General features: G+C 44.5%; 1 protein-coding gene across 7 annotated transcripts in view; it reads right to left on the bottom strand.

The window, feature by feature from the left end:
* Window positions 1-24168, bottom strand: part of FOXP1 (forkhead box P1) — a 730731-nt gene that overhangs the window by 19083 nt on the left and 687480 nt on the right. For 5 of the 7 annotated variants that reach the window (XM_075549893.1, XM_075549894.1, XM_075549898.1 and 2 more), the window contains 4 exons: window positions 11821-11904; window positions 1520-1721; window positions 1334-1413; window positions 647-748 (listed from right to left, as the gene is read on the bottom strand). In XM_075549893.1, coding sequence (XP_075406008.1) covers window positions 647-748; window positions 1334-1413; window positions 1520-1721; window positions 11821-11904 — 468 coding nt within the window. The remainder of the gene's footprint in view (window positions 1-646; window positions 749-1333; window positions 1414-1519; window positions 1722-11820; window positions 11905-24168) is intronic. The other 2 variants (XM_075549895.1, XM_075549899.1) reach the window with 1 other exon arrangement.

Here is a 24168-nt window from a genome sequence, read left to right as displayed (position 1 = left end):
AAGCCAACTGTCCATGGAGGGATGAGGGATGCCATGTGCAGCCCTCAGCCCTGTGGGGGAATTATCCAACATGGAGCGAGGGAGGGAGCTGGACGGGTTTCTCAGCAGAGGCTGCAAAACTGAGAGGCTTCTTCACTCCCATGGGCATTGTGGCTTTCTGAGGACAATCTTTCAGAAATACATTTAATGAGATTCTGTGGTCTCCCTTAGTAACATCCATACACAACAAGTGCCAGCTCTTGGATCCTGGAGCTTTCTCCATCAAATGGGCATTCAGGTCTCGTACGTAGCCAATGAAGGCCACGTTCCGCTAGATCCTCTTTCCAACTGAGTCAAGAATGAGTTTGGTGTGAGTTGCAGGGCAACTTTAGCATCTGGGTGGAGCAGCCACCTTCTTGTCTTTACAAATTATGACTAGAGAGGGAAGATTTTACTGGTTGGACCATCTGATCCCAATGCAATAATGGGAATTTTCCATGGGAGCATTTGAACCATCAGAGAATCATTTCCTCAAACAAATAGTCCTACAGTTGACTGTATCAAAACAATATTAACTCCCTTGCAGTACAACTACTTTACCTTATCAACAACTTGTACTCTATAAATGGCAAGAATCAACACTAAACCGTTCTCAGGGGAAACTTACCTTCCATGTGGCTGCATTGCGCCGGAAGTAAGCAAACATTCGTGTGAACCAGTTATAAATTTCATTTAGTGTTAGCTGCTTTTCTGGAGATTCGAGAATGGCCTGTGAAGCAAACAGCCACAGAAGAAAACACCTTATGACCAAATCTGCCAAACTGTATTTCTAGTTTCTTGAAACTATAAAATCACAGGAATTCAGAGAAATCCTAAGAAAGGTTTCACAGAATGATCTCTCAGATTAATGGTTGTATTTAAGAGTTCAATAGCAAAATTCAAAATGGAATTATCTAATTGTTTTGAGTTTTTATTTCTGTTTCTGTACAGAAATATTAATTTATTAGTCATTCGTAAAGCAGAATCAAAGAGAAATGCAAAACATTTCACTAGCTGATTAAAGCTCAGTAATTATTTAGAGCTCAGATTAATTCTAGGGATCAGAGATTACTGTAGCTTGTGATAATTGACTTGCCATCTTTAAACAGGCTCATTTTCACTGTTGTGTGAAATGAATTTCCTAATAATCACATCGTATTGTAATACTTAATCAAAAGCAATTATGTTATATATTGCAGTTTTTAAAAACCTTATAGAAAAGGTTTGAGCATGCCTGAAAACTAAATGGTTTCAAATTTACTTCATCAATTTAACACATCATGTATATGAACACCTTTTGATATAATTTACTTACCTGCCTAATTAAAGATGCATATGTAAATGGTGGTCTAACTTCAGCGTTCTTATAAAACTCTTGGTTCTGCGCAATATCTGCTAAATAAGAATCATTGTTCTGTTAATATCACTTTTTAAAAAGAGGCTGGTCTCCCAAGAATTGGATATATTGCAAGTCTGTGTGAGGCAAACTTCAAGTACCTACCCGAAGAAATGGGCACATTGTATTTGTCTGAGTACCGCCTGCGGATGGGTCCCACTGTGTGCATGCTGGTGGTGGTGATGACAGAGGGGCCTTGGGTGACAGGAGTGATGGGGGTGGTCGGGGTCGTTGGAGTATGAGGTAAGCTCTGTGGAGAGGCCTCCGAGGCAGACTTGGAGAGTGTGACGCTTGATACCAGGTTCAGCTGTAGGAAAGAGAATCGTGACGCCTTAGGCCACTTCGGAGAAACAGACCAACCTAAAAGGCTAGCTGGCGTATTGCCAGCAGTAGAGCCGTTTCTCCCCCACCAGTTGCTGTCAGGCCAACTCATGGCAGCCCTGTGGGTGGTCAGTAGACCTCTGCTCCATCACAGGGTTTTCAGTGGCTGATGTATCAGATGTAGATCACCAGGCTTCCCTCTGGAGGCACTTCTGGGTGGACGTGAAGCTCCTTCAATCTTCTAGTCGAGCAGTCAACCCTGCTAGCTGTTGGCCCCACCCAAGATCTCAGAAATGGCTGCAAACAAGTGAAATACAAGTAAGAGAGATGAGCTCCCACAGAAGAACAAGGTACTTCGTTTCCTGGATGAAATGGACTCTTCTCCCTGCCTTTGCGTGACACAGGTGCTTTCCAAAGGCTTCTAAGTAGGTACTGACGGGCACAAAACGAGGTTACCTGGCCAAATGAGTTAGAACATTCCGATTAAAAATAAAGTTCTCTAATCACAATTTTCTCACCGCCTTCAACAGCCTAAGAGCCTTATCAACCTCAAAGGGGGCGCGGGGGTCCTGGTAGCACTGGAAACACCGGCTGCAATGCACGGTGTCCATCTGAGCTGCCCACCACAGTAGTGTGGCACTTCAACTGAGCCACAGCGTGGTTCCCTTCTGTTCCATCTAAATAGCCCCCGTTGCGAGTGGCTCCCGCAGCACAGGGAGCTGTGCCGTAATACAAGTTCCGTGTCAAAAGACGGGGCACCGCTCTGGTAAACCTTCACTGACTTCCATCCGTTGGCAGAGACTAAGCTTTCAGAGCGCTCTGGGCAATCTCCATTCAATTCTATCGAAGAGGAGACTGGAATGTATTAATGTAGAAATCTGGCACATGAGATATCTGAAACTATAGGATGTTTCCCCCCCTTGAAACATCAGGTAAGGAAGCGACTGGTATGTACTTGAAGGAGAAAGGAGAGACCGCTGCTTGACTAGCCAGTTTGACTCCAGCCAGCCAGCCAGTCAGCTCGCTCTCTCTTTCTTGAAGTGGTATGCTCATAAATAGATTTGTCCTCATTTTCAAAAATGGCTGGTACAGAAGTACTATTTTACATCTGAATGTGTCAAAGAACTTGGTTGTTGACAACTTACACCCAAATTGCTCTATCAGTTAGTTACACAGAGCCGTGTCAAGATCTAAGAAAATTTCACCAAAGGCTGCCTCGTGGTTGCACTTGGTGACATTTTCTCAAACCTGATTGCAAATGACTTTAGCACAATAAATCCATTTCACAATTACTCCCATCCTGAGAGTAAGGCATTACTTTAGGGAAATTACTAAAGATGAGATTGCCTTCTGATCATAAGCAAAGAACGTATTAAAAGAGAGCTTCAATTTGTTGAGAACACTCAACCTTTACTCACACTCTATTACTGGAAAAGGCCATGAGAATCTTCACTCAGTTTAGGGACGCTCCCAAACAAGAACATCGAGGGGTTGTGAAGAAACGGAGGATGCTGAATATGAGGGAAATGTTAAGATGGGGCTGGAAACTGGCACGTTGGGAGGAGAGCTGTCAGTTTGGCCTTTTCAGGTTGAAATGTTGGTTCATCAGAGAAGAAATATTGCCAATGGCAGAGAAGAGAAAGTTAAGGAAAGGGCATGGTTCTTACAAATCTCCCTAAAGGAGACGTTTTGGGGCTGCTTCCTCAACAGTAGCAGAGACTTGCCATCATGACGCACATTTGCAAACTAAGTGTGAAGTCAGGGTTGGCAGCCGTGGAAGGAAGCCAAGTTGAGAAGCCAAGGGCAAAGGAGTGGGGCTCACCTCTCCTTTGACTTGGATGTTAGGGTCTTAATCACTGACCAAGTTCAGAGACAGTATGTCCAAGCGTCAACCCAAGCCAAGGGTCAAGGAAATTAGGGGTATGGAAGGCTAATATAATGCTTAGCTCACAAATAAACAGCTTTACATGATGACACTGAGCTAAGAACACCCAACACTTTGGAGAGTCACGAAGGGCATTTGTAAACATCATGTTCTAAGCCTGCTGCCTCTGTGAGGCTTCGATTAATTCTCTTGCCACCGCTAGTAATTATGATTTTTAATTAATTATTTTTCATATTTATTACTTTGCAGATAATTTACCAAGGGATTAAATAACCTGCCCATACTCAGATCCCAAACCCACCACCATATACAGGCTTGTATGACTCAAAAACCTTTGTAGCTTCTTCTTGGGCACAGGGGATAGAAAAATCAAACTGTTTCATTTTCCTGCATGCTCATTTTTTGGACAGGCTTCACTGAAGTGCTCTTATTCATATTGATGTGAGTCACTAAATAGCTATTGATAGAATATAAGGTGTGGGACACTGTGGTGAAGAGGAACTGAATGAACGTCCACAGCTGCTCTCCTTGAAGAACTAACCACCGATGAGACACACTGGGCCAAGCACCCAACTGCCGGAAAGCAATCTTGAGAAGGAGCGTAACACTGAGGCTTCGCTTTTTACTTTATCCGAAGAAAAGGGGGGTTGGCTTTCTTCAAAGTCAAATGAAAATTATGCTAGCAACACACGTGTCCTTAAGAAAAAGGCATGCTCATTTCCGTTGGCGTGAGGAAGAGGTCACAAAGACCACTGGGTTTTTGATGCCATGGCCACAAAGCGAAACTCAAGCACAACGGCAGCGTGGCAAGGCCACCTTTGGAGGCACTCTCCTGGAAGAACAGAAGCCAAGAGGCACGATGGCAACAAATACGAACAGATGTGGCACTTGAGCTGTTTCTACCCAAAGCAGCCATGGTGAAAAGAAAATCCCACAGGCTGGCATGACTCACAAAAAAATGGGAACAAGGTAAGATTTCCGGAAGCTTCTGAACACAGGTAGCAACTGGAAATAAAAATACTGAGCCCAAGGAAAGCAGAGAGGGGGCTTCCCAGGCTTGACAAATGACACCAGGATTCACACCCACTGCTGGGCTCTCTCTAATAAGCCACAGAGGAAGCAGCCAATCTCAGCTAATTACCAGATAAAAATGTATTGTAAGGACTCTAATTAGGAGACGCGTATGGAGGTGATCTAATGATTAAATGCTGCATTCGAGTGACCCCACCATCAATGTGCAGTGGTGCAAGATGTCACTGGGATATTTTGTAGAAACAGTAATTTTATTTCAAGGAGGAGAGGCAGTAATATTTGTAATGATGGCTATGAGGTAAACTAATTAAAAGACAGTTCTTCTAGAGGAAGAGTGTGGCTGGGAACAGCTGTGGCCATTCCAAAACAAGTGCCAAGTCTCAATAGAGGAGTGGCAGTCAAGTGGAAAATTTCTGCCTGACCTCTGCCCTCGCTATTAATTTGCAGGAAAACTAATGACACATATACATATTCCCACAAAATTGTTCTAATTGCTAATTTGCCGAAGGAGCCCAGATTCCAAATTAAACCTGACTGCAGTATGCAAGGGAAGGCAGAACAAAAAGCTGTAAACTCCAAGCAGAGGGGCTTTGCCTCATGGACTCATTTGAAGGCTGAACCAACAAGTTTAATGAAATGTCAACCTTGTCAAATGCTGTGAGAGTTTCCTAACTTTTACATGTTTGTTTGAGAATCACATGCTTGTCTTTTAGAGAGAAGCCATCTTCGAGGGAGAGGGTCACACGGGAGATGGAGGAGGGGGTTGCGGGAGGATTCAGAATGGGCTCTTTGCTCAAACTAAACCTGTTTGTTTAATTAAGAGCTCTCTCGAGGGGAGGGGGAACCCCCCCCCAAAATTAATTACAGACTAAGCACATGAGAGCAGACCAGGAACAATGTGGATTGGCCATCATCTTGAAATATTCATCTCAATTGTAAACTATTAGATCTTAGTATAATCATCAATTAGAAATGAAAGCACATGCGCTTCGAATTTCTGATTGTGGTTAAGTTTTAAACGACACTTTTCTCCCCTTTCCGGGGCACGGAGCAGGAAGGGATTGGGCTGGGAGGGTGGCTTTTCCTGATGGAAAGCCTATTTTTCTTATTGTGTTCGTTTTCTATTTAAAAGAAGTTGCTATGTTTAGAGAAGTTAGTAACACTGGTATTTTCTCCATGGCAAGTTTCCATCATGGGAAGATTTCAGCAGAAGATAATCTCTCTTTTGAAACCCTGGCCCAAAGTGGAATTCTTATGTCACTCACATGTGCCGTACCATCGTATTAGGGGCAAATGTGTGTGCGTGTGCCTTCAAGCGTCGCCCCCTTCCTCTCTTCAGAAGGACAGCACAGAGGCTACACTTCTCAAAACGACCCCCCCCCCCCCCCCCCCCCGCACAAACCCTTACAATTGTGTCCTGGTTCATCCTTGAACCACCACCACCAAGGCACTGTAGTTTCTGAGTGGTAACCTCCTCTCCTTTCCAGAGGATGAGTCATCACAGTAAAAAGTAAATAAATAAACCGCTGATGTAAACCCCAGGCAGAAACAGACTTGTTGCAAGCATTCCCATAAGAACTCGCTTTTGTTTTTGTTTGTGCTCTTGCATCACATGAAAACAGATTCTGAGAACAAAAGGCAAACTTGAAACCCAAACACCAAGGGACACACACAGGGCTTTCCAGCCTCACAGAACTCGTTTTTCTGCTGTTGGGCGTACTGGCCTGAGCAGGACTGGAGATGTGCTTCAACTGCATGGCGTTTCTAGACATGAATCACTGGCGTTCAGAGGCCAAGGGGACATTACCCAGACTGTGGGGAGGGCAGGGCAGTGGGTGGCGGCGGGAGGCTTTTGTTACGAGCCTCAGCCTCCCTGGCGGTCTCAGCCCAGTCTTGTGTCTGAATTTAGAGGCAGGTGCTGCCAGAGGGCAATGGCCTAGAAGGTGGTGTTACTGGCAGTGATACTGAAGAAGAAAAAAGGCGACTCCGGAGTTGAAGAGGGAGGCTTAAAGGAAAACAGTCTATGAAAACGGCTTTTTTTGGGTGGTGTACCGGAATCCTTTCTATGACCACCTAGTATTATTTATGCCAACTCTGAGGCAAGGCCACAGTACCCCAAATGATCATTCCTTACTCTAATAAAGACCCTCTTTTTCTTCCAGGAAGAGGGGGTTGGCAGGAGGGGCACTTTGTTTTGATGGTCGCTCAATACATGATTTCAAAACAGTCCTAATTGATATGGCAAGAGTGCAAGAAAATGCATAAAAACTAAGGGGGGAAAAAACCTCTAATAGTACATTTTATTCCAAATAGCCAAGTTCCTGTAAATGTTTCATATCATTCTCAGAAAGCAGGATACACTACCTTTATATTGTAATTACTTGCCCACCGAATCTGAAAGCATGTGGTCTCCCCAGGCCCGGGAGCATCCTCTGATCCCGAGGAATGCCCTAAAGCAAAGCGGCCGTCTCCTGTACTCGGCATTATACAACAGGATTTACAGGGCTTTCTTGCCATTATGATGCATAGTGAAAAGTCTGTTAAAAAATCCCGTGCAACTTCATAGAGTCATGACAGACATGTGTCTCTTTGCTGCTGCCCTTAGTACTGTTTTGCCCTCTGAGTTACGCCCTCCAACAAACGCCTCCAGCTCATTCTTTAGGGAGGGCTTGGCGGCATGGGGCCACTAACCCCCAAGCACTACCTTTGGGTGTTTATGTGCAGCATGCTCCTGACTCTGGAACAAAAGAACACCCGGCTTTTTCCTGAGGGCTGCTCACAACTGTCTGATTCCACTCCCCACCCCACCCCACCCCCAATTTCTCTCCAAGGAAAAACAGAAGGACCTTTTTAAAACCAAAAACAAAATTAACCAAACAAAAGCCTTCACGACTTGTGGCCAGGAAACACACTATCCCACCCTGTGTAGGACATACAATTGCGCTGGCAGACGCTCACACGCACAGCCAAGCTTTAACACAAGGAGACGTATGAAAAGCTCCTCTTAGCTGGTGTCGGCCATCCCTTTCCTTCTTCCCCTCCGACACACAGACACATGGGTGCTGTGGCCTTGCTGTAGAGTTGGGAGAAATACTACTAGGTGGTCACAAAAAGGATTCTCGGGTAGCCCAAGTGGCTACCCTGGATCTCAGCAAACTTAATTCTTACCAGTTCTTTCTCTTCCCCTTCCAGGTCTAGAAAATCTACCCACCCTTCAGCACTGCAGGCGAGCCGTTCTTAGACAGACGCAGTGAGTGTGTGCACGTGGGGCAAGGCAGGTGAACTGCAAATACCTCAACAGGAAGGGCCAGCATTGTCTTATTTCACTTCTCTATCTTTAAGGTGGCAAGCTCAGTAAATATTTGTTAATGGAAGTGTTTCATTTTAAAAGTCCATACAAGATGCAAAAGGTTGGCGATTCAAAGCTACCTCGAGGTGCATCAGAAGAACGGCCGAAACCTCTGCTTTGGAAAGGCCAGAGCCTTGAAGCAAACACGGGGGCTCTTTAAGCAGAACCTACTACATGGCCAACAATGGGTACAAAGTGACCAAAGCTTGACATCACCCAGGCACCAAGCAAGGGTGGAATGAAAGGTGGAAATACCGTTTGCAAACACAACCTGTGTGATCCGGGGATCCTTCTGGAAGGATTTTTCAGTTTAGAATATTTAACAGCAAGCAGGAAGAGATGCTACAGAAAGTTCAGTGCATGAGAAAACAGCAAACACATAGTCCAATTCAACTATCAGTTTCTAAGCACAGTGTGAGGTTGGGCTCATATCTAAATACCTGGGGACAGTTCTTAGACAAGCGTATTCTCCAAAGACCTCCATGCAGTTCAGCTCCCTGATGGGCCCAGACAATGTTTCTGTGCGGAAGCAATGAGGTCTTCGATGTGATAAAATGGGGACTGGTCAGATACTTACCCAAAAAAGACAAACCAAACTCACTGCCATCACCCTGGTGCTGACTCTCAGTGACCCTACATGACAAGGAAGAACTGCTCCTGTGAGTTTCAGAGATGGTACCTCTTTCCTGGAGTAAAAAAGCCTCATCTTCATCCTGCAGAGAGTCAGCCGCTGGTTTCAAACTGCTGAACTTGGGGTTAGCAGCCAAGATGTCACCCAGTATGCAACCAGGGCTCCTTGACAAATGGTGCCTACCCCAAACGGCAGCGAGGGAGAAGTGGCTTACAGCACAGCCCCCCATCATTTAGTGATGACAGATTTTAAAACAAACACACAGTTCTTTTTAAATGGGAAGGGGGGGTACTATGTAAGTTTATTGGCAAGGATGTCACCCCATCTGGTTAGAGATGGATCCCCAGTAGCTGCTTCTCTCAAGAACACCTGAATGAACCCTCTAGATACTTTCTACTATTGGAAGTGAAACAGCGATTCACTGGCTACACACAAGATTTTCCACATTAAAATCAGCCACTAGAATATCTCTGTGCCCTAAACGGAATCAAGGGGTCTGCTTTTGCTGTACATGTGCACCTCCCCCAGCCCCTCGTAAAGGGGGTGGGGTACACAAAGGAGTAAAAATGTATGCGAAACACTACACATTTACCTTCTATAATTAATTTCCAAAATGCCTCACCTAGACATATTTTAGTAATTCCCGATTTATAAGATGGTATCTATAATAAAATTTTCTATTTTCCAAGTAAATGAAAAGAAGGCAGGTTCGCTCCGACAACAGAGTGTCACACAATACCTGCTTGTCAGGCACCAATTTTTACTTCTTACACCTAAGTTAAAGGATAAGGAATTTATAATGCGGCCTGTGAAGGAAACCACTTTTCATACACAAATGTGATCTTTTTTCTTCCCCCCAAAGGGTAATACAACAGTACATTTACATAAACTAATCCAAACAATCTATGTATTTGACAATGGCAAACCTCACACAGACGGCCTATTGTTGGCTTACATCTCGGAGCTCTTTATATTGGCGTGTAGCGCTGCTCGAGCTGTCAAAGGTCTGACTTGGACTCTAAATAAACTGCTACAGAAGTGCTGTGCGGCGATATTGGACTCTCTGCAAAAGAAAACCTGCTGTGTATCAATTCAAAAGCTATTAATTTTTCAGTCAAAAATATTCGTGCCTATTTCTTTTAATAAAGAAATACTGTGCTAAGCTACTGAGAGATAATGTTGACTAGTGGTGGGGAATTTTCAATAGAGCAGTTAAAAATAAATTTAGTAGGAGGTCCCCCTTCAAAGTTATAATTTTCTAGAATGTAAAACACTTTCTTTAAAAAAATAACCCCCCAAAAACCCTAATCAAGACAAACCTTCCCTTCCTTGTGCAATTTCCCTTACGGCTGCCTGTCCGTTTACTGGCTGCTTAACCCTGGGCTTCATGGAGACTCCCAAGGGTCACTTTGGCTGACACACAGAGCACTGCCTACTAACACCCAGACGCACCACTCACGGCAACAACGGAACGCATCTTTAGTTTTATGCCTCCGGAGCCCCATGCTCAAAACCAGGCTCATTCCTCGAGTACCCTTTCACTGTCTGAAGACTCAGAGCCAGCGTCCTGGGAAAAGTACTCCCTGCACATGAAAGCCAGCTGAAGACTCAAGGACACTGGGGCCCTTTGCTGTTGGCCATCCCAATTTGGAGAAGTCAATCAAATCATTTTGGGGCCTCATCAGTATGGTTAGCTGGATTTGTGTTATTCCCAGCCTCCTCCTTCAGAGGAAGGTGGCGGGCAGGGCTACTGTTGACATGAACAGCACAACCTTGAATAGTCTGGTTTTTCATTCTTTCTTTGTAAGTAGCCAACACACTCATTTGCCGTAAAATACATGGAAACTAAGGAGTCTTTCCTAGTAAAAATGGAAGCGCGAAGTGCTTAATGATTTTATGTCCTATATCTCGGTAATGTGTTCTGTTTCAGACATTAATTTTGTCTGCCAACTGCATCTTGGCAGGCTACCATATTTGCTGGGTTAATAGTCTGACTCCGTTTTATTTCTATCACCATAAATCATACATATATGGGTGTATGTTTGCTTTATTTATAGAAAAAAAATCGGTCAAAACAGATAAACCAATACTTTGCCATTATGCTGCATCATTGCATATTGATTAAAATTGCTGGTACTAACTATAGATTGTCAACGCTCAATTAATTTTCACACAGTGACTCCAAGCAAAATCAAATAAAGGCAGTGTACCTTTAAATTTTACAAATCTTAAAATCAAGAAGCAAGGCACTCTTTCCGTTTTGAATAATCAGTTGAAGCTACTCGGCTAATTTTTTTAAATAGAAATTTAACTATATGACAAACACAACTGTTCAAAGAGATGGATTTATCGCATTGGAATGGGGCCCAAATGGGAGTTAGGGCTCAGAGACCATCCCATCCACTTGGTCAAGGTGAAGTCAGAGGAGAAAAAAGGCAAGAAACAATAGATTTGCAAAAATAACACCCAATTCTAGCGTGTTACCATGTTTGGTCTTCTATGAAAGGCTAGATTTCACTTCTTACTGCTCAGGAACCATGAGACACTCCATAATTGGGCCTCTACTGTTAACATACTTGATTCCTAACTGAAAGGGTTGAGAGGCGTAAGCCCACACAGAAGTGCCTCAGAAGAAAGGCCTGGTGATCTTCCTCTGAAAAACCAGCCATTGAAAACCCTGTGGCCCACAGGCCGCTTCTCACACAAAGGGGTCACTATGTGTTGCAGTCAACCCAATAGCAACTGGGATTTGGTCAGCACAGCATGTCTCCCATTCCCTTCCTCCGCTCCAGTAAGTGCTTTTCGCAAGCACTGTTGCCTGTGAGCTTAGCCAGGCCGACATGCCCCTTTCTTCTGCCTTTGGGATCCATCGGCTGCCTTCCGAGTTCCTACTACTTAAGATTTTCTTCTTCCAACCAACTCACACATCTTTTTAGTAACTCACTTTAGCACCATTCTGGATAAAAGAAAAGACTTGTAGGGCCTTGTAGACAAGGGCCAGCTCTGAAACACCTGTTATCAGCCCAAAAGCTTCACACAGGGCCTTCATCATTAAAGGAAGCAGAAACCAAGACTGAGCTCTCAACTACTCAACTCTCACACCGATCCAAGTAGACTGGCGTGGAGAAGGAAACAGCGTGAGATGCTCTGTTTGTCTTCTCTGCCGTGAGGCATGGATCAGTACTTACAGGCTGAGGGGCAGCTTTGGGCTCTGTAGACTTCACATGCAGGTGGGTCATCATCGCTTGCAGGCGCTCTTTGTCTTTTGCAAGCTGGAAGGGAGAAATGCTCTGTTATTTCTCTGAATGCAAATGTATTACTCTTTTAATTACTATTACTATTTTAACGCCTTAAAGGATACATATTCCAAGTTAAACTATAGCACCGTTGCACATAACAAAATCATGTTCATTGCTCAATTGTTTTGAAATCTCTTTGGCCATTGCCAAACCCCAAGTGTTACAGAGGACTGACCTGCACCCCCACCCCAGCCAATATTATGCTGTAAATCTTAACTTCCATGCCTGTGGCTAGATCTCAGGTGGCAATGGTGTAACTGTTATACTAGTGAGGCAGGGCAGGTGTCGGGTTTCTGTTACAGTGGCTCTCTTCTGAGAGCTCAAGAATGTTAAAGCAAACCAAGAAGCAAGAATAGGGTAAGGTAGAGCTAAGACACAGGAGATCTCTTCAAAACCAGGAATTAGAAGTATAAGAGGCGAGGCCCTTCTTCCAGAGTTGACACAGAAAGCAAGACTTCCCTGGAGCTGGTGCTCCAGGCCAGGAAGGCCAGCGTCCTCAACTGAGGGAAAAGGAAGCCCTGTGGCACCTCGGGTGTGACAGTACTAGAAAACGAAGTCATCAAAAGTGCTGGCGTGAGACTTCTCAAGAGAAGATACATTAGTCTTTAACTGGGCAGTTCTAGACCAGCTGGCACCAAGGAGTCCCATGTAACACAGACAACTCAAAGACAAAAATGACTCACGCCTATTAACTAAACGCATTCACGAGGAAGCCCTAGGAAAATGAGCTAGGAGCTAAAACCCATCAACTCATCTACTGTGGTTGTGGTGGAACTCTGAGAGGTGGATGTTTGTGCAAAACTAACTTCATCTTTCTTAACAAGTAGACACAGACTAACATCATGCTGTCAAAGGGCATTGGCAGGGCAAGGGCAATACTAAAAGGGTTGCCATTTTCAACGAACGTCAACTATGTTCTGTTGAGTACTTGAGTACCTACTATGTGCTTGTCTCCTCTTGAAAATAATTTGTCTCCTTGTTTATGAAAAATTGTCTTCTAAAACCACTGGGGCTTCTAATTGCATGTACACAGTAGGAAGTCAAACATTACTTTTAAAAGTTTTTTTTAATGGTCATGTAGGATTGGATTAGTCTTACAGCATTTTTGATAAGTTGAAACAGCTGGACATGGGCTAGGTCTATAGGAGAAATTGGTGTGTGTGGGGGGCTACATTTACAACAGATAAAGCTATACTTAAAAGAACAGCTGTGTGCTCTAGGGGAAAATGTCGAGGCGATGATAGAGAAGGTGGATGAACTGGAGGTGGGGTGGGAGAGAGAATTGTCTTATGTCAATAATTTATATGGAGACCACTTGTCAAAAATAATGCCTTCAATTTGGAGAGACGTCCAATCCTTCTGTATCGCATAACCTAGATCCTTAAAAAAAAAAAAGTTGGATTCTCTGGTAATTGCAGATTATCCTGAAATAAAAATACCTTAAAACACATCATTTTTTTAATACAGTTGTTTTCTAGGGAGGAGGATCAGAGATGGAGGTGGGGGAGGGGGAGGAAAGCACAAAGGGGTCACAGAAAAAGACCCTTCCTTGTATTCTACTGGCGTGACTCGGTCTTGAGCCATATCACATTTGTTTTTGTCTTCTTAGTCACTTCTGGTTCAGGGAGGAATAAATTAAAAAGAAAAGAAAAGGCCTTAGCATTTATCTTTTCACAAACAGGAAATGAAAATGATACCATATTAGGAGCTACTTTATGTTACTTAGTAAGTTATTGAACAGCCAAACTCAAAGATGCTCTGCACACATAATGCTGAAGGAATTCAGTTTTCCAAAGTGGCTCAGTTACAGAGATGCATGTGTGAGGACGGCATTCTTCTGCAGCTGTTTGTTTTCCATGTGAGTGTTCTAGATTTTGAGGTGTCAAAAAACTAGAACACACTCAAGACTAGGGGGGCAAAAACAAACCGTGTGGTTGTGTGGTTTCAGATTACTAGGGCAGAGAGAATTAAGGCATATAAACCATTCTTTTAAAACGTTTCTACCATGCTGAACATCGCAGATTAAAAGGATGAGAGGTGGTATTTATGGAAGAGTCTGCTGAATATTAATTGTAGCTTTAATTTGGGGAGGGGGAACACTGTGGATGTAGCAATTATAAGACAACTCCTCGCAAGAAAAACTGCATTCCCCAGGAATGGAGCCATCTCCTCTGCATTCCACTCAGAAGCTGGCCTTTTACTCCACAAAGAGAACCACACTCTGTTGCAGACACCTACTCAGCACTTGTTCACAGAGTACTGCCGGCCCGGAACTCTGAGGGAAAGGACCTGGAAGTGTCTTTATTTTGTTCCATGAGGACTTTCACTTAGACCCATCACTCATCTGGAAATGTACCCAGCTTCATTATTTTTCCTCACATTCATTCTGGCCATCATCTTCAGGATGACCATGGCGACGAGAAAAAAAACAACACAACCCAAACTGCAAGCTTTTGTTTGATGAGTCCGAACTAACTCGTACTATCATATTGGATGAGTTTGGCGTTCCCATGATACCTCTTAGGACATACGCCATTCTAAGCACTTCAAGATGAACTCAAACGTGTGTATGTGCGGTTTTGTAGGCAGAAAGGCCACACATTGACACCCATCACAGTCACTCTTCACTGGCTGCCTTGCATTTATAATAATCGGCGGCCTTTCAAAAAGCTTTCCAATTCTTTATTACTTTTTATGCCATCATTCCATGAGCTCATCATCCCCATCCATTTTCATGGCGCCCTTTCATTATTAGAACGTGAGAACCAGACATTAGCAAGTGTGTTCCGGCATTTCTTTCCTCATAAACCGTGACTCCTACGAAAAGCAGCAGCAGCACCACCAACCAAAGAAAGAGACCGGGCAAAACCATGACAAAGGTCGATGGAAATGTGGTCACCAATTCTGATTTAAAAGCAGAAACAAGACACAGTGACAGAATTATCAAACTGCCCTCTGAGCACTTTCCAGGTTGGTAAGGGGCTGGGGCTGGGGCAGTAAGGGAAGAGCGGGGTCAACACCGGAGTGTGGGTGGCTGGGCAGGGTCTGGCTGCTCAAAGTGGGGGGTTCGTTGCTCTCCAGATCTCCCCAGTATGGACCAATCATGCTTTGAAGGGCTGTTTGGAGAATCAGATGAGCTTCCAGCCTTAGCTTACCCAGTGTTTTGGGAATGTTCGACAAATTGTTTTTTAAGAAAAGTTCAATCAGCCCACTTTATACGTATTTTGGCTGAGAATATCTAAATCAACGTAGCAGGAGTTGAATGGCGTTTGCAGCCTGGCTAACTAGGCAGAAAAATCATTTTGATGGCTTAAAGAATGGAACAGAAAGGATGGGAAAGATGAAGCCCATTTCTTAGGGATTTCTCTCTAGTTCTCATCACATCTTCCCTTCATCTTGGGAAAGTGCTTTTCCCCCTTGGCTGATATAGGTCATCCCCCCTTTTATTAGCCATGGCCTCAAATTAGGTTTCAGATAGTCTAGTCTGCGGAGGGCTGGAACGTGTGCGTTGATCGGACCCTACTGATAACTGCCGAAGGCTAGGAGCGTCCCTCAACATCGTCAGCAATCTAAACTGGGGAGATTAAACTCATTCTTTTAGCAGAGAAAAGGGAACATGGTGTTGGGTCCATTTAACATATTCATTTTGTATGTTGTCAGGAAGACTAATCATTTTAAGGCCAATTTGGCAGTTCTCACTCAGGAGAAACAAAATCCTAATGAAATGAACGAAGGGTTTTCTGTGTGTGAGAATGCTAGAATTAATGTGGCAGATGTGAAGACGGGCCAGGACACCCACTTGATTTCGCAGAAGCAAAGGTGGCTGTGGCCATTTTAAGTCGTGCAGACGAAGCCGTATATTCCTGCAAAGATTTACAGTCTTGGAGCCCCAGACCTACACGGGGTTCACTGTGAGTCAAATTCGGAAGGCAGTGGGTTTGGTTTGGTAACTCTGGTTCTCAGGAGTCCTTGAGTAATTCAAACGGTTAGCACAACTACTAACCAGAAGGTTGGAAGCCCAGTCCATTCAGAGCACTCTGGAGGAAATGCCTGCTGGTGATGTATTTCTGGAAAGAGCAGTCACTGAGAACTTGGCGGAGCACGGTTCGATTCTCGTACACACAGGGTCGCAGCAAGTGGAGATACAATTATTCAGTGGCAGTTTATGCCATGGCGGTGGTCCTTGTAGGTGTGGTTAGGGAAACAGGCTCACAGAGGAGGCTAATACCGAGGTAATGTCTCAGGAGATGGCTGAAACAGAACCAGTACCCCAGCTAGAGCATGCTTGCCTTCACTGTTCCACACTGATGTAATCAAAAGACCCACGTGGGGTGCTAAGGCAAGACATGGGCCTGTGAAGACTCCAAGCAGATTCAGATCCTCTGTAGGACAGGTGGGGATTTGTACTTTTATCACTCTCTCTACTTATAGATAGGTCACACCTAAACTTCCAGAACCAGTGTTATTAGGAAACGCAAGTGAACATTTTACTCAGGTAAGTTGGAGTGCTACTAGTCCGAGGCACAGACTATGTCCCTAACAGCAGCTGGGCCAGTTTTCTCAGTAGTGTGTAGGCAGGGATGATCCAAACAGCTACCTGATTTCAGTAGAATAAACTCAGTTACACAGCTCTTCAAAGAAGATACATGTTTTTTAAAGGAAAAAAGATGAAGGGAAAATTAAAAAAGCAGTACACTTGGAAGAGAAAAGGAAATTAAGTTCTTTAGTCAAAGTGATTATATCCCAAATTTTTTATTCGCCTCACTTGGTCAAACTATAGTTTATACGACTTCAAAATTCTGCACCAGTGAAAACTTTTAAAGGGGTTTTTTTTTTCTTTCAAATCCTTCTACAACACTCAGGTGTTGGGCAACATATGGCTCATTTCACCCCAATCGAAGTCTTTCCCTACTCTCCCTCTGTCACCATCTTAACATTCCTTCAAAGTTATCATTAAAGACTCTCTTGACATTTAAAGCAGACGCACACTAATACTCAGTCATAGTCTAGGAATTCTAATGCTCCCAGAGTTATGCAGGATTTTAAATTATGAAAAATAGGCGTCTTGGTTTTCAACAAGGACGTGATGTGAGAAACCCAGAGACTCTTTCTTCTTTTTCTTGGCTCCAGTCACAGAGCAGCAGCACCACGAAGCTACCATGCTCCGAGGCCCTCCCTCCCCAGCAAGCTATGAGCTTGTTCAGAAAGAGTCCTTAGGTCCTGCTAGGCTCTGACTGTGGACACTGTTGGGACCAGGACCCTAAGTGGGGTCAGAAAGGGCTAAAAAGTTCACACTGTGAACTCCTGAGAGCCAAGGATCAACAGAAAGGCCTCGTTTCGTGGGTCCTGCCACGTTCCCCCCCTTACCATTTTCTAACATGCACCATTAGTGTGCTTTTTCCTTCTGTGGAGGGTTTCTGCCTTACTGTAAAAAATAGCAGTCCCCGGTTTACAAACACAGGCCATTCTTCAATCTGTCTTAAAATTGAATTTGTAGGTATCACGTTGCAACTATTAGGTCAGGTTCCTCAGTTACTCAAATGTTTGTCTAGTTAGATCATACATCGTACATCATTTTCTGTGCATTAAAACAAAAACAAAACAAAAACCTTGAAAGTAGCACTTCCAAGGTACATGCAAACAAGCTTACAACTATAATGCTGTGATCATAACAAAGAGCTTGGGCAATGCTCCTAGGTTAGCGATGAACTACTAACCTCTAGGTTGGGAATCAAACCCCTCAGCTGCTCTGCAAGGAGAAAGATGAGGCCACCTGCTTGTGTAATGGGTTCCCTGCTGTTGAGTCGATACAGAGTCACAGCGACACTATAGGGGAGGCTACAACTGCCCCTGTGAGCGCCCGAGACTGTAGCTGTTTACGGGAGGAGAAAGCCCCGTTTTTCTTCCAAGAAAGAATTTTTCAGCCTTGGGAACCCTACTATTTGGGGTTGCTAGGAGCCTGGGTTGAATCTATGACAGTGGGGATAAAAATAACATGTTTTTGTTGCAAAGTGGCCAGTTTAGTTTTGGGGAACCACTGCCTGTACCTCCCATTTTTAATATAATAAACTTTGCCGCGACTGGTTTGTAACTGGAGGTTGCATGTCTGTCAGGGGGCTGTGGGTGCAGCTGTGACAGTCTGGCAGAGCAATCAGAAGTAAGGTCCATTCAGTGACTGGTGGTGTGAGGATTAATGTCCCTCGGCTTTCTTCCTCACCGACATCTTTCAGCTTACAGTTCCTGCTGAACACGATTTCGAAAACCCCAGAGGGATGCCAGAGCTCCCGATCCCCTGCTCTAGTGTCAACCATTGCTCAGAAGGGAGTCTGGGGAGCGGGAAGGATCAGGAGACCATACAAGTCAAGGATTCAAATCAGAGGTCTCAACTCCCAAGTGTACTTAGAAGGAACCGGCCCTGCCCTGCCACCGCCACCCCCCCCCCCCACACACACACACCCCAGCCTAAAGCAGCATCCCAGATTAAGAGGCCACAAAGGCATACAGACTGGATTTAAGATCCTGGCCTTTGTACTGTGTTGACCACTGGCCTGTAGTAAATCCTCCTGCAGCTGCCCCCTCATTTGTAAGCGGTGGCGGTGGTCCGGTGCTGTTGGGCTGATTTCTGACTCACTAGCCCCAGTTCTTGGAGAAGAACGGTCCCGTGGGCTTTCCTGCAGCCTCTTCTCCAAGTCTTTCTCCCTCGCAGCTGCTGGCTGGGCTCAATCCTTTTCACCCGGCGCCTAAGTGCTTAACCCCTGCGCCACCAGGGCTTCTTCCTCTCGGTGACAGGGCACCGGGGGTTTGTTACGGGGCTCGAAGAGGTCTATGATTGCATGATCACCAAGGATTCATCAACAGCTTTTCAGGGAACGAGAGCAACATTACATCACACAAAAGCCGCTTCTTTTCCTTTTCTTGTCCATGAGTGAGCAGGAACCAGGGAAAGAGCCCTGCTTTCTCTCGGAGGTGTGAGGGCTCAGAGAAGCCCCACTGACGCGCTGGCACTCACTGAGTGTCGGTACAAGTGAGTTCCCAAAGCCCCTTTATGAACTGATTAGAAGCAGAATTTAAGGCATTCAGTAAGCCGCCTCTCAGCCAGTGGGTTCACACTTACCAGTAAGGACTGACCAACACATTCCAGTTTGACCTGGAAAGTCCCATGTCCCAGGGAATCCCCAGTCCCAGCAAGCAAACTGGGACTGTGGATCATGCTAGTTCTTGTTGATCAGAAAGATGAAGAAAGGAAGGGATCACGTGTTCTACCGCTGTTTTTCTCCCTGACCCTAAAATCTCAAGAGTACGGAATGTCCTAGCTAAACGGTCCTTTCTCCTGTGCCCCACGAAAGTCAAAGGCTCCCCCTCTATCTTGTAGGCTTGCCTGGTGGTGTAGCTCAAAGTGAGCCATTCTTACCCACCCCCCACCCCTTAACCCTTACTGGACTGGGCACTACAGGAGGCAGGAAGGGCTTTGAAGACAATGTGTGCTGGGTAAACAGTAGTTGGATGGAGTCAAATTATTAAGGAAGAAAAAACAGAAGACCACTCTCTCCCCTGAACACCAACCAGGCACTCTGCTCGAGTCCTTTCCCTCTGGGTTGATATGACTATTTACCTTCAAGAATCTATTATGATGAGGGTTTGTTGGAAGCATGTGCTGAGCCCTGTCTCTTGACACATGGTGAGCCTTGAATAGGATAACCCCAAATCTGAGGCTTTCCCCCTTTTTTAAAGACCTATCTCCATAAACATGGAGGAGGGGTTGGGGAGGTAACCTATCAGGGATGATTCAAGGATTTCCTTCTAAACCTGACTGTGGCATTTTGGGAGGGCAGCTTTCAATTTCACAGTATTTCCATTTGCTTTGCCTCTGACCCACTGACTTGGGGTATCGAGTGGGAGTAACACATGGGGTGATTTTTACAAACCGTGCATACTGACTGTAGAAATACCTTCCCCACGTCAGCTAACACACTTTTTGAAATGCCTATCACCCCAGAAAAATTCATCGAAAGAGAACATCTAACAGCTGAAATATCATTCACTGACTTCAAAGAACCAGGTCCTTAACTCAAATGATCTCTATGGGACCCCGTCTTGATGTCAAGTGACTGAAGTATACAGGTGGAAGGACCCGGCTCACGTCCTGGTGGTGTATACTATAAGGCTCCCGAGTGGTTGTATTCACCCCCATCTAGTCTATCGGCAAAATGTCGAAGACAATGCCAGTTGTCTTGGTAATCACTGAAAGCAGAGGGAAATAGTCAAAGGCTCAGAATGTCTACTTGGATGCCTTTTTGGCTCTTAACTTTTTCAGTGACAGAAGAATTAGGTGCAACACAAGATGAACCTGATCAGTCAATCCTCTTCTATTAAATGCTGGCACCTTGATGTAAACAAACATACACACCACACATAAACACAAAAGGGGGGCTTCAAAAGTTCAGGGAAAAATTTAAAAGACAGTGGAAATTCTACGAATGTTCCAATTCCCCTTCGGATAAATACTTACTGTACCCCCTTGATTTCAGTGAACAGTATGTTATTAAAACGGTGAGGTTTGAATTACATCTTGCATTAGACACAAACAGGGTAGCTCTCATGAATGGTATGGATTACATACAGGGTCTGAGCCAGAATGCAATCCCTGACCCATTGCCTTTAATTCTGCCTGCCTGTCTGAAGCCTCACAGTGAGCATCTCACGGGATTCGCCGTGATTCTAGTAACTGGTCAGAGAGCACCAGAGGGAAACACTGTCATCGCCACTCACCCCTGTGGCTAACAGCGGCGATTCAGAAAAAGAAGTTCCATCTCACTACTGAGTCAGAGAGAGAGCCTCCCATCTGGGGTTGGAGCCACCCTAACTTTCTGGGCCCTCCCTTTTCTTTGGGGAAATCTCTTTTACAATGATTCTCTAGGGTAAACAATGAATTTCAGTGGATCCATGTTATAAGATCTGATTTGGCCTTACTGGGTTTGTTTTCCCAATGGGGCATACCAGTAATGACTACTGTAAGCTCCAGGGAGCTGAGTACTGCTTTGGAGAGGGAGACCTTGTGAGGTGAGAAGGGTGAGGGGGTGTGTATGAGTAGACTTTCTTTCTCCTCCCACACAGTGATCATCCTTCAGGGATTGTCCAAACTTGACTGTTCTTTCCCATTGAGTGGCTTGGCACAAATACTTTTGTAATTCGGGTTAATTAGTGGTAGCCTTGTGATCTGCATGGAGAGGTTTGGAGCTGGGGGAAATTTGCAAGGTTGGGAGATGCTTTAAGGGAAAACTGTCGACGTAGCTCTTGGGTCAGCCACAAAGAGGGTGTGCATGCTCCCCAGTGAGGTGACATACGAGAGCCTGCTGTTAGGAGAACAGGGGCATAAAGGCATTGAGGAACAGAGAAAGGCGACTGGCTGTTTGGAGCACCAGCCCAGGAACCTTGAGTATTCTTGCCACTGCAAGAACCAAATTCCCCCAGTACCTGAGGTTAGATGGACATGAAGGACTGCTAACCAAGTACATCGAAAGAGTCCATTTCCAGACACGGATGTGTGGGATGGCAACAGTGTCAACACAATGAAATGGTGAATTTCAGAAAACAGGAGGCCTAACAGGGGACTGACTAGCTTTGAACTAAACGGCACCTTCCCCTAAGACTCCAACCGTGCCAGGTCTGCAAACCAACTCTTGGGCTATACCTGTAGGGACTTTTGTGATTCTACTGCAGGGCAAGTGGGGGGGGTTTTGTTTGTTTGTTTTTAATGTTAAAGACTTTTCACCATTTATTGTCCCTTTGTTCCAATTGAATAGCTAATGGCTAAAATGTGCTTTGTATTGGGGGCCCATATCTACCAATCAAACACCACCTTCTGTTGAGCACATTTCTGGTATTTTCAATAACCCATTAATGCCAGCCAGCACTGCCCAATAAATGGCCAGAACTGTGGGGAATTATTTATCGCCTATTTTCCTTTCTATAATGTTAAGAATCCGAAGGGCAACCTGATCCGTTTTGCTCACTACTGCATGTGCAGTGGCTCCGGCAAGGTTCCTGCTATGTAATAGGCTCCGGATGGATTTTAAGCACGAATGCGTGACTGAATATCCCTTAGTGGGCTTTCTGTGGCCCCCAAAGATCAGCAAACACTTCTGGTTAGAGCTGCTGTTGGAGAAGTCTGGCAGATGTGCAGACTAGACAGGTCCTTCTACACCTCCGCTGAAAAGCAAAAGGGACTGACATCTGTAGGTCTTACTGCAGCTCCTTAGCTGGGGAGCTAAGGGAGTCTCCAGTAAGAAGGTAAAATTCATTATTGTTGTTTTCTTAACCCTTTGACAAGGGATTGGTTGGCACCTGTCTTCTATAAAAGGTCAGAGAGAAAATATTCTCAGTTTTGTAGGCCAAGAGCATACAGATCTTTCTCTGCTGACTAGCATGTGGGCTCTCACCACCAACCCCCCACTTGCAGCCAAATGCTTACGCGTTGCGCTACCAAGGCTCTTTCAGGGGTGCTAGGAAAGTGAAAACAAAATAAAAGTAGACAAAACGCCTACACGCTTACACCTCCCCTGCCCTCACATTGCCGGGAGGGAGGAAAGATGAACGAAATAGCACTCCTGAGAAAGAATGGCCTAAAACGCCCATCTGCTGCCTACAGTGCCTATCTGCCAGCAATGAGAATTCTCTGGATGACTTCCTCACAAGCCAGTCATTAAGGATTTAATTTTATCAAATAAATAAATAAATGCAAGGACTTGCATCATTTTTTACATACCACCAATACATACTTGCATATAAACTCAGATACTTATAGACATATAGAGCCCGTAATGTTGAACGTAGTTTACCAAAGGCTTACTGGTCTTTAATCGTTAAGTGAAATCTAGGGTAAATCTACTTTTTCTTCTCAACAAACATGCTTAATTTACAGATGTTTCCAAAAATTTGCATTAAAATTTTGGGATTGGACAGCGTACCCTTTGACTATTGGACAATCTTGCTGTTCCAATGTTTACATCCGTATTTCAAATGGGAAAATATTAACTTGCTAAAGGAAGAAACTTCTGAGAAAAATCTTCCCCAAAACCCCAAAACTAATTTTTCATAGAAAGTAACTAATTAAAAAGAAAATCCCTTCTCTCCCCAAAAAGTCACAACAAAAAGTTTAAGTGTGTTTTGGCAGCTTTTTCTCTGCAACTATTTGAAGCTGTAAATGACTTAACTCAGTAAAATTCCAAATGTAATTATCTTCTGTACTTAGCCTAGGGCTCTCCATATATCTCGACATTGCTGTCTTGCATACGAAATAGGCTTTTCAATGGCTGGTAATAATATAATGTACAACATTGTTTTAATTTCCCTACTCTGCTAACCTCTTGCCTACACGAAACCAGCCAGAGGAAGAAGCCACATGAGTCATCAAGCACTCAAAAGCATTTTGGAACTCAGTTGCATAAATGGGGTTTGCAGGGTCAGGCTTCTGCAATTGTACATTTTAATCATCTCCATTTTTGACCCAATTTTTACTGTTAGAAACTAATTTTCTATTAATTATACAAAGAATGGGACTATTGTTCCAATACGGAGGCACATTACAAACCTGAATCAGAAAGCAGGACCCATTTTTAAAATGTTCCTCCCAATCCCTCACAAGGGGGATCAACAGGACGATGTGCACTAGTTTTCTTTTCTCTGGTTGCAAAGTGAACTCAATGGTGTTCAGTTGATTTCCAAATACAAGATAATATGTACACGTGTACACACACGAGTGTTTGTTAGTACACTATTGGGAATATAGTCAGTCCCCAATAATTCTCAGTCACTGAGAGAAATGGGGACTCTGCAACCTGAGGACTACATCCACATATAACTTCTACCTTAACCTGCCAAGCATGCTGTGTGTGTGCACGCGCACGCCTGGTCTTGTTTCCAGCCGCCCTCCCTGCTCACATTCACTGGCGTTCAATCTCACTCCCTCGTACATCCTTCAAGGGACAGGTTAAGAAGCGGAACACAGAGAAGCTGTACCACAACAGATAGCCGGCAGGTTAACACAGGAAAGTCAGACTCAAGAGCTGGCCGCATCGGCAAATGTGTGCAGGACTCTGAGCAAGCTGAGCAGCACTTCCAAGAGTGCATTCAAGCTCCACTGTCCCAAAGAGTTAAGACAAACAATTGCTTAAGTAAAAGATGTAACAACAGGCTTTGGATCATCTGTGCAAAAAGGAGTACACAGGAACTGATACA

The sequence above is a fragment of the Tenrec ecaudatus genome, chromosome 5 (genome assembly GCF_050624435.1).
Source record: "Tenrec ecaudatus isolate mTenEca1 chromosome 5, mTenEca1.hap1, whole genome shotgun sequence".
Classification (NCBI taxonomy): domain Eukaryota; kingdom Metazoa; phylum Chordata; class Mammalia; order Afrosoricida; family Tenrecidae; genus Tenrec; species Tenrec ecaudatus.
The sequence above is the reverse complement of the archived record's forward strand: the minus strand, read 5'-3'. Positions and strand labels throughout refer to the sequence as shown.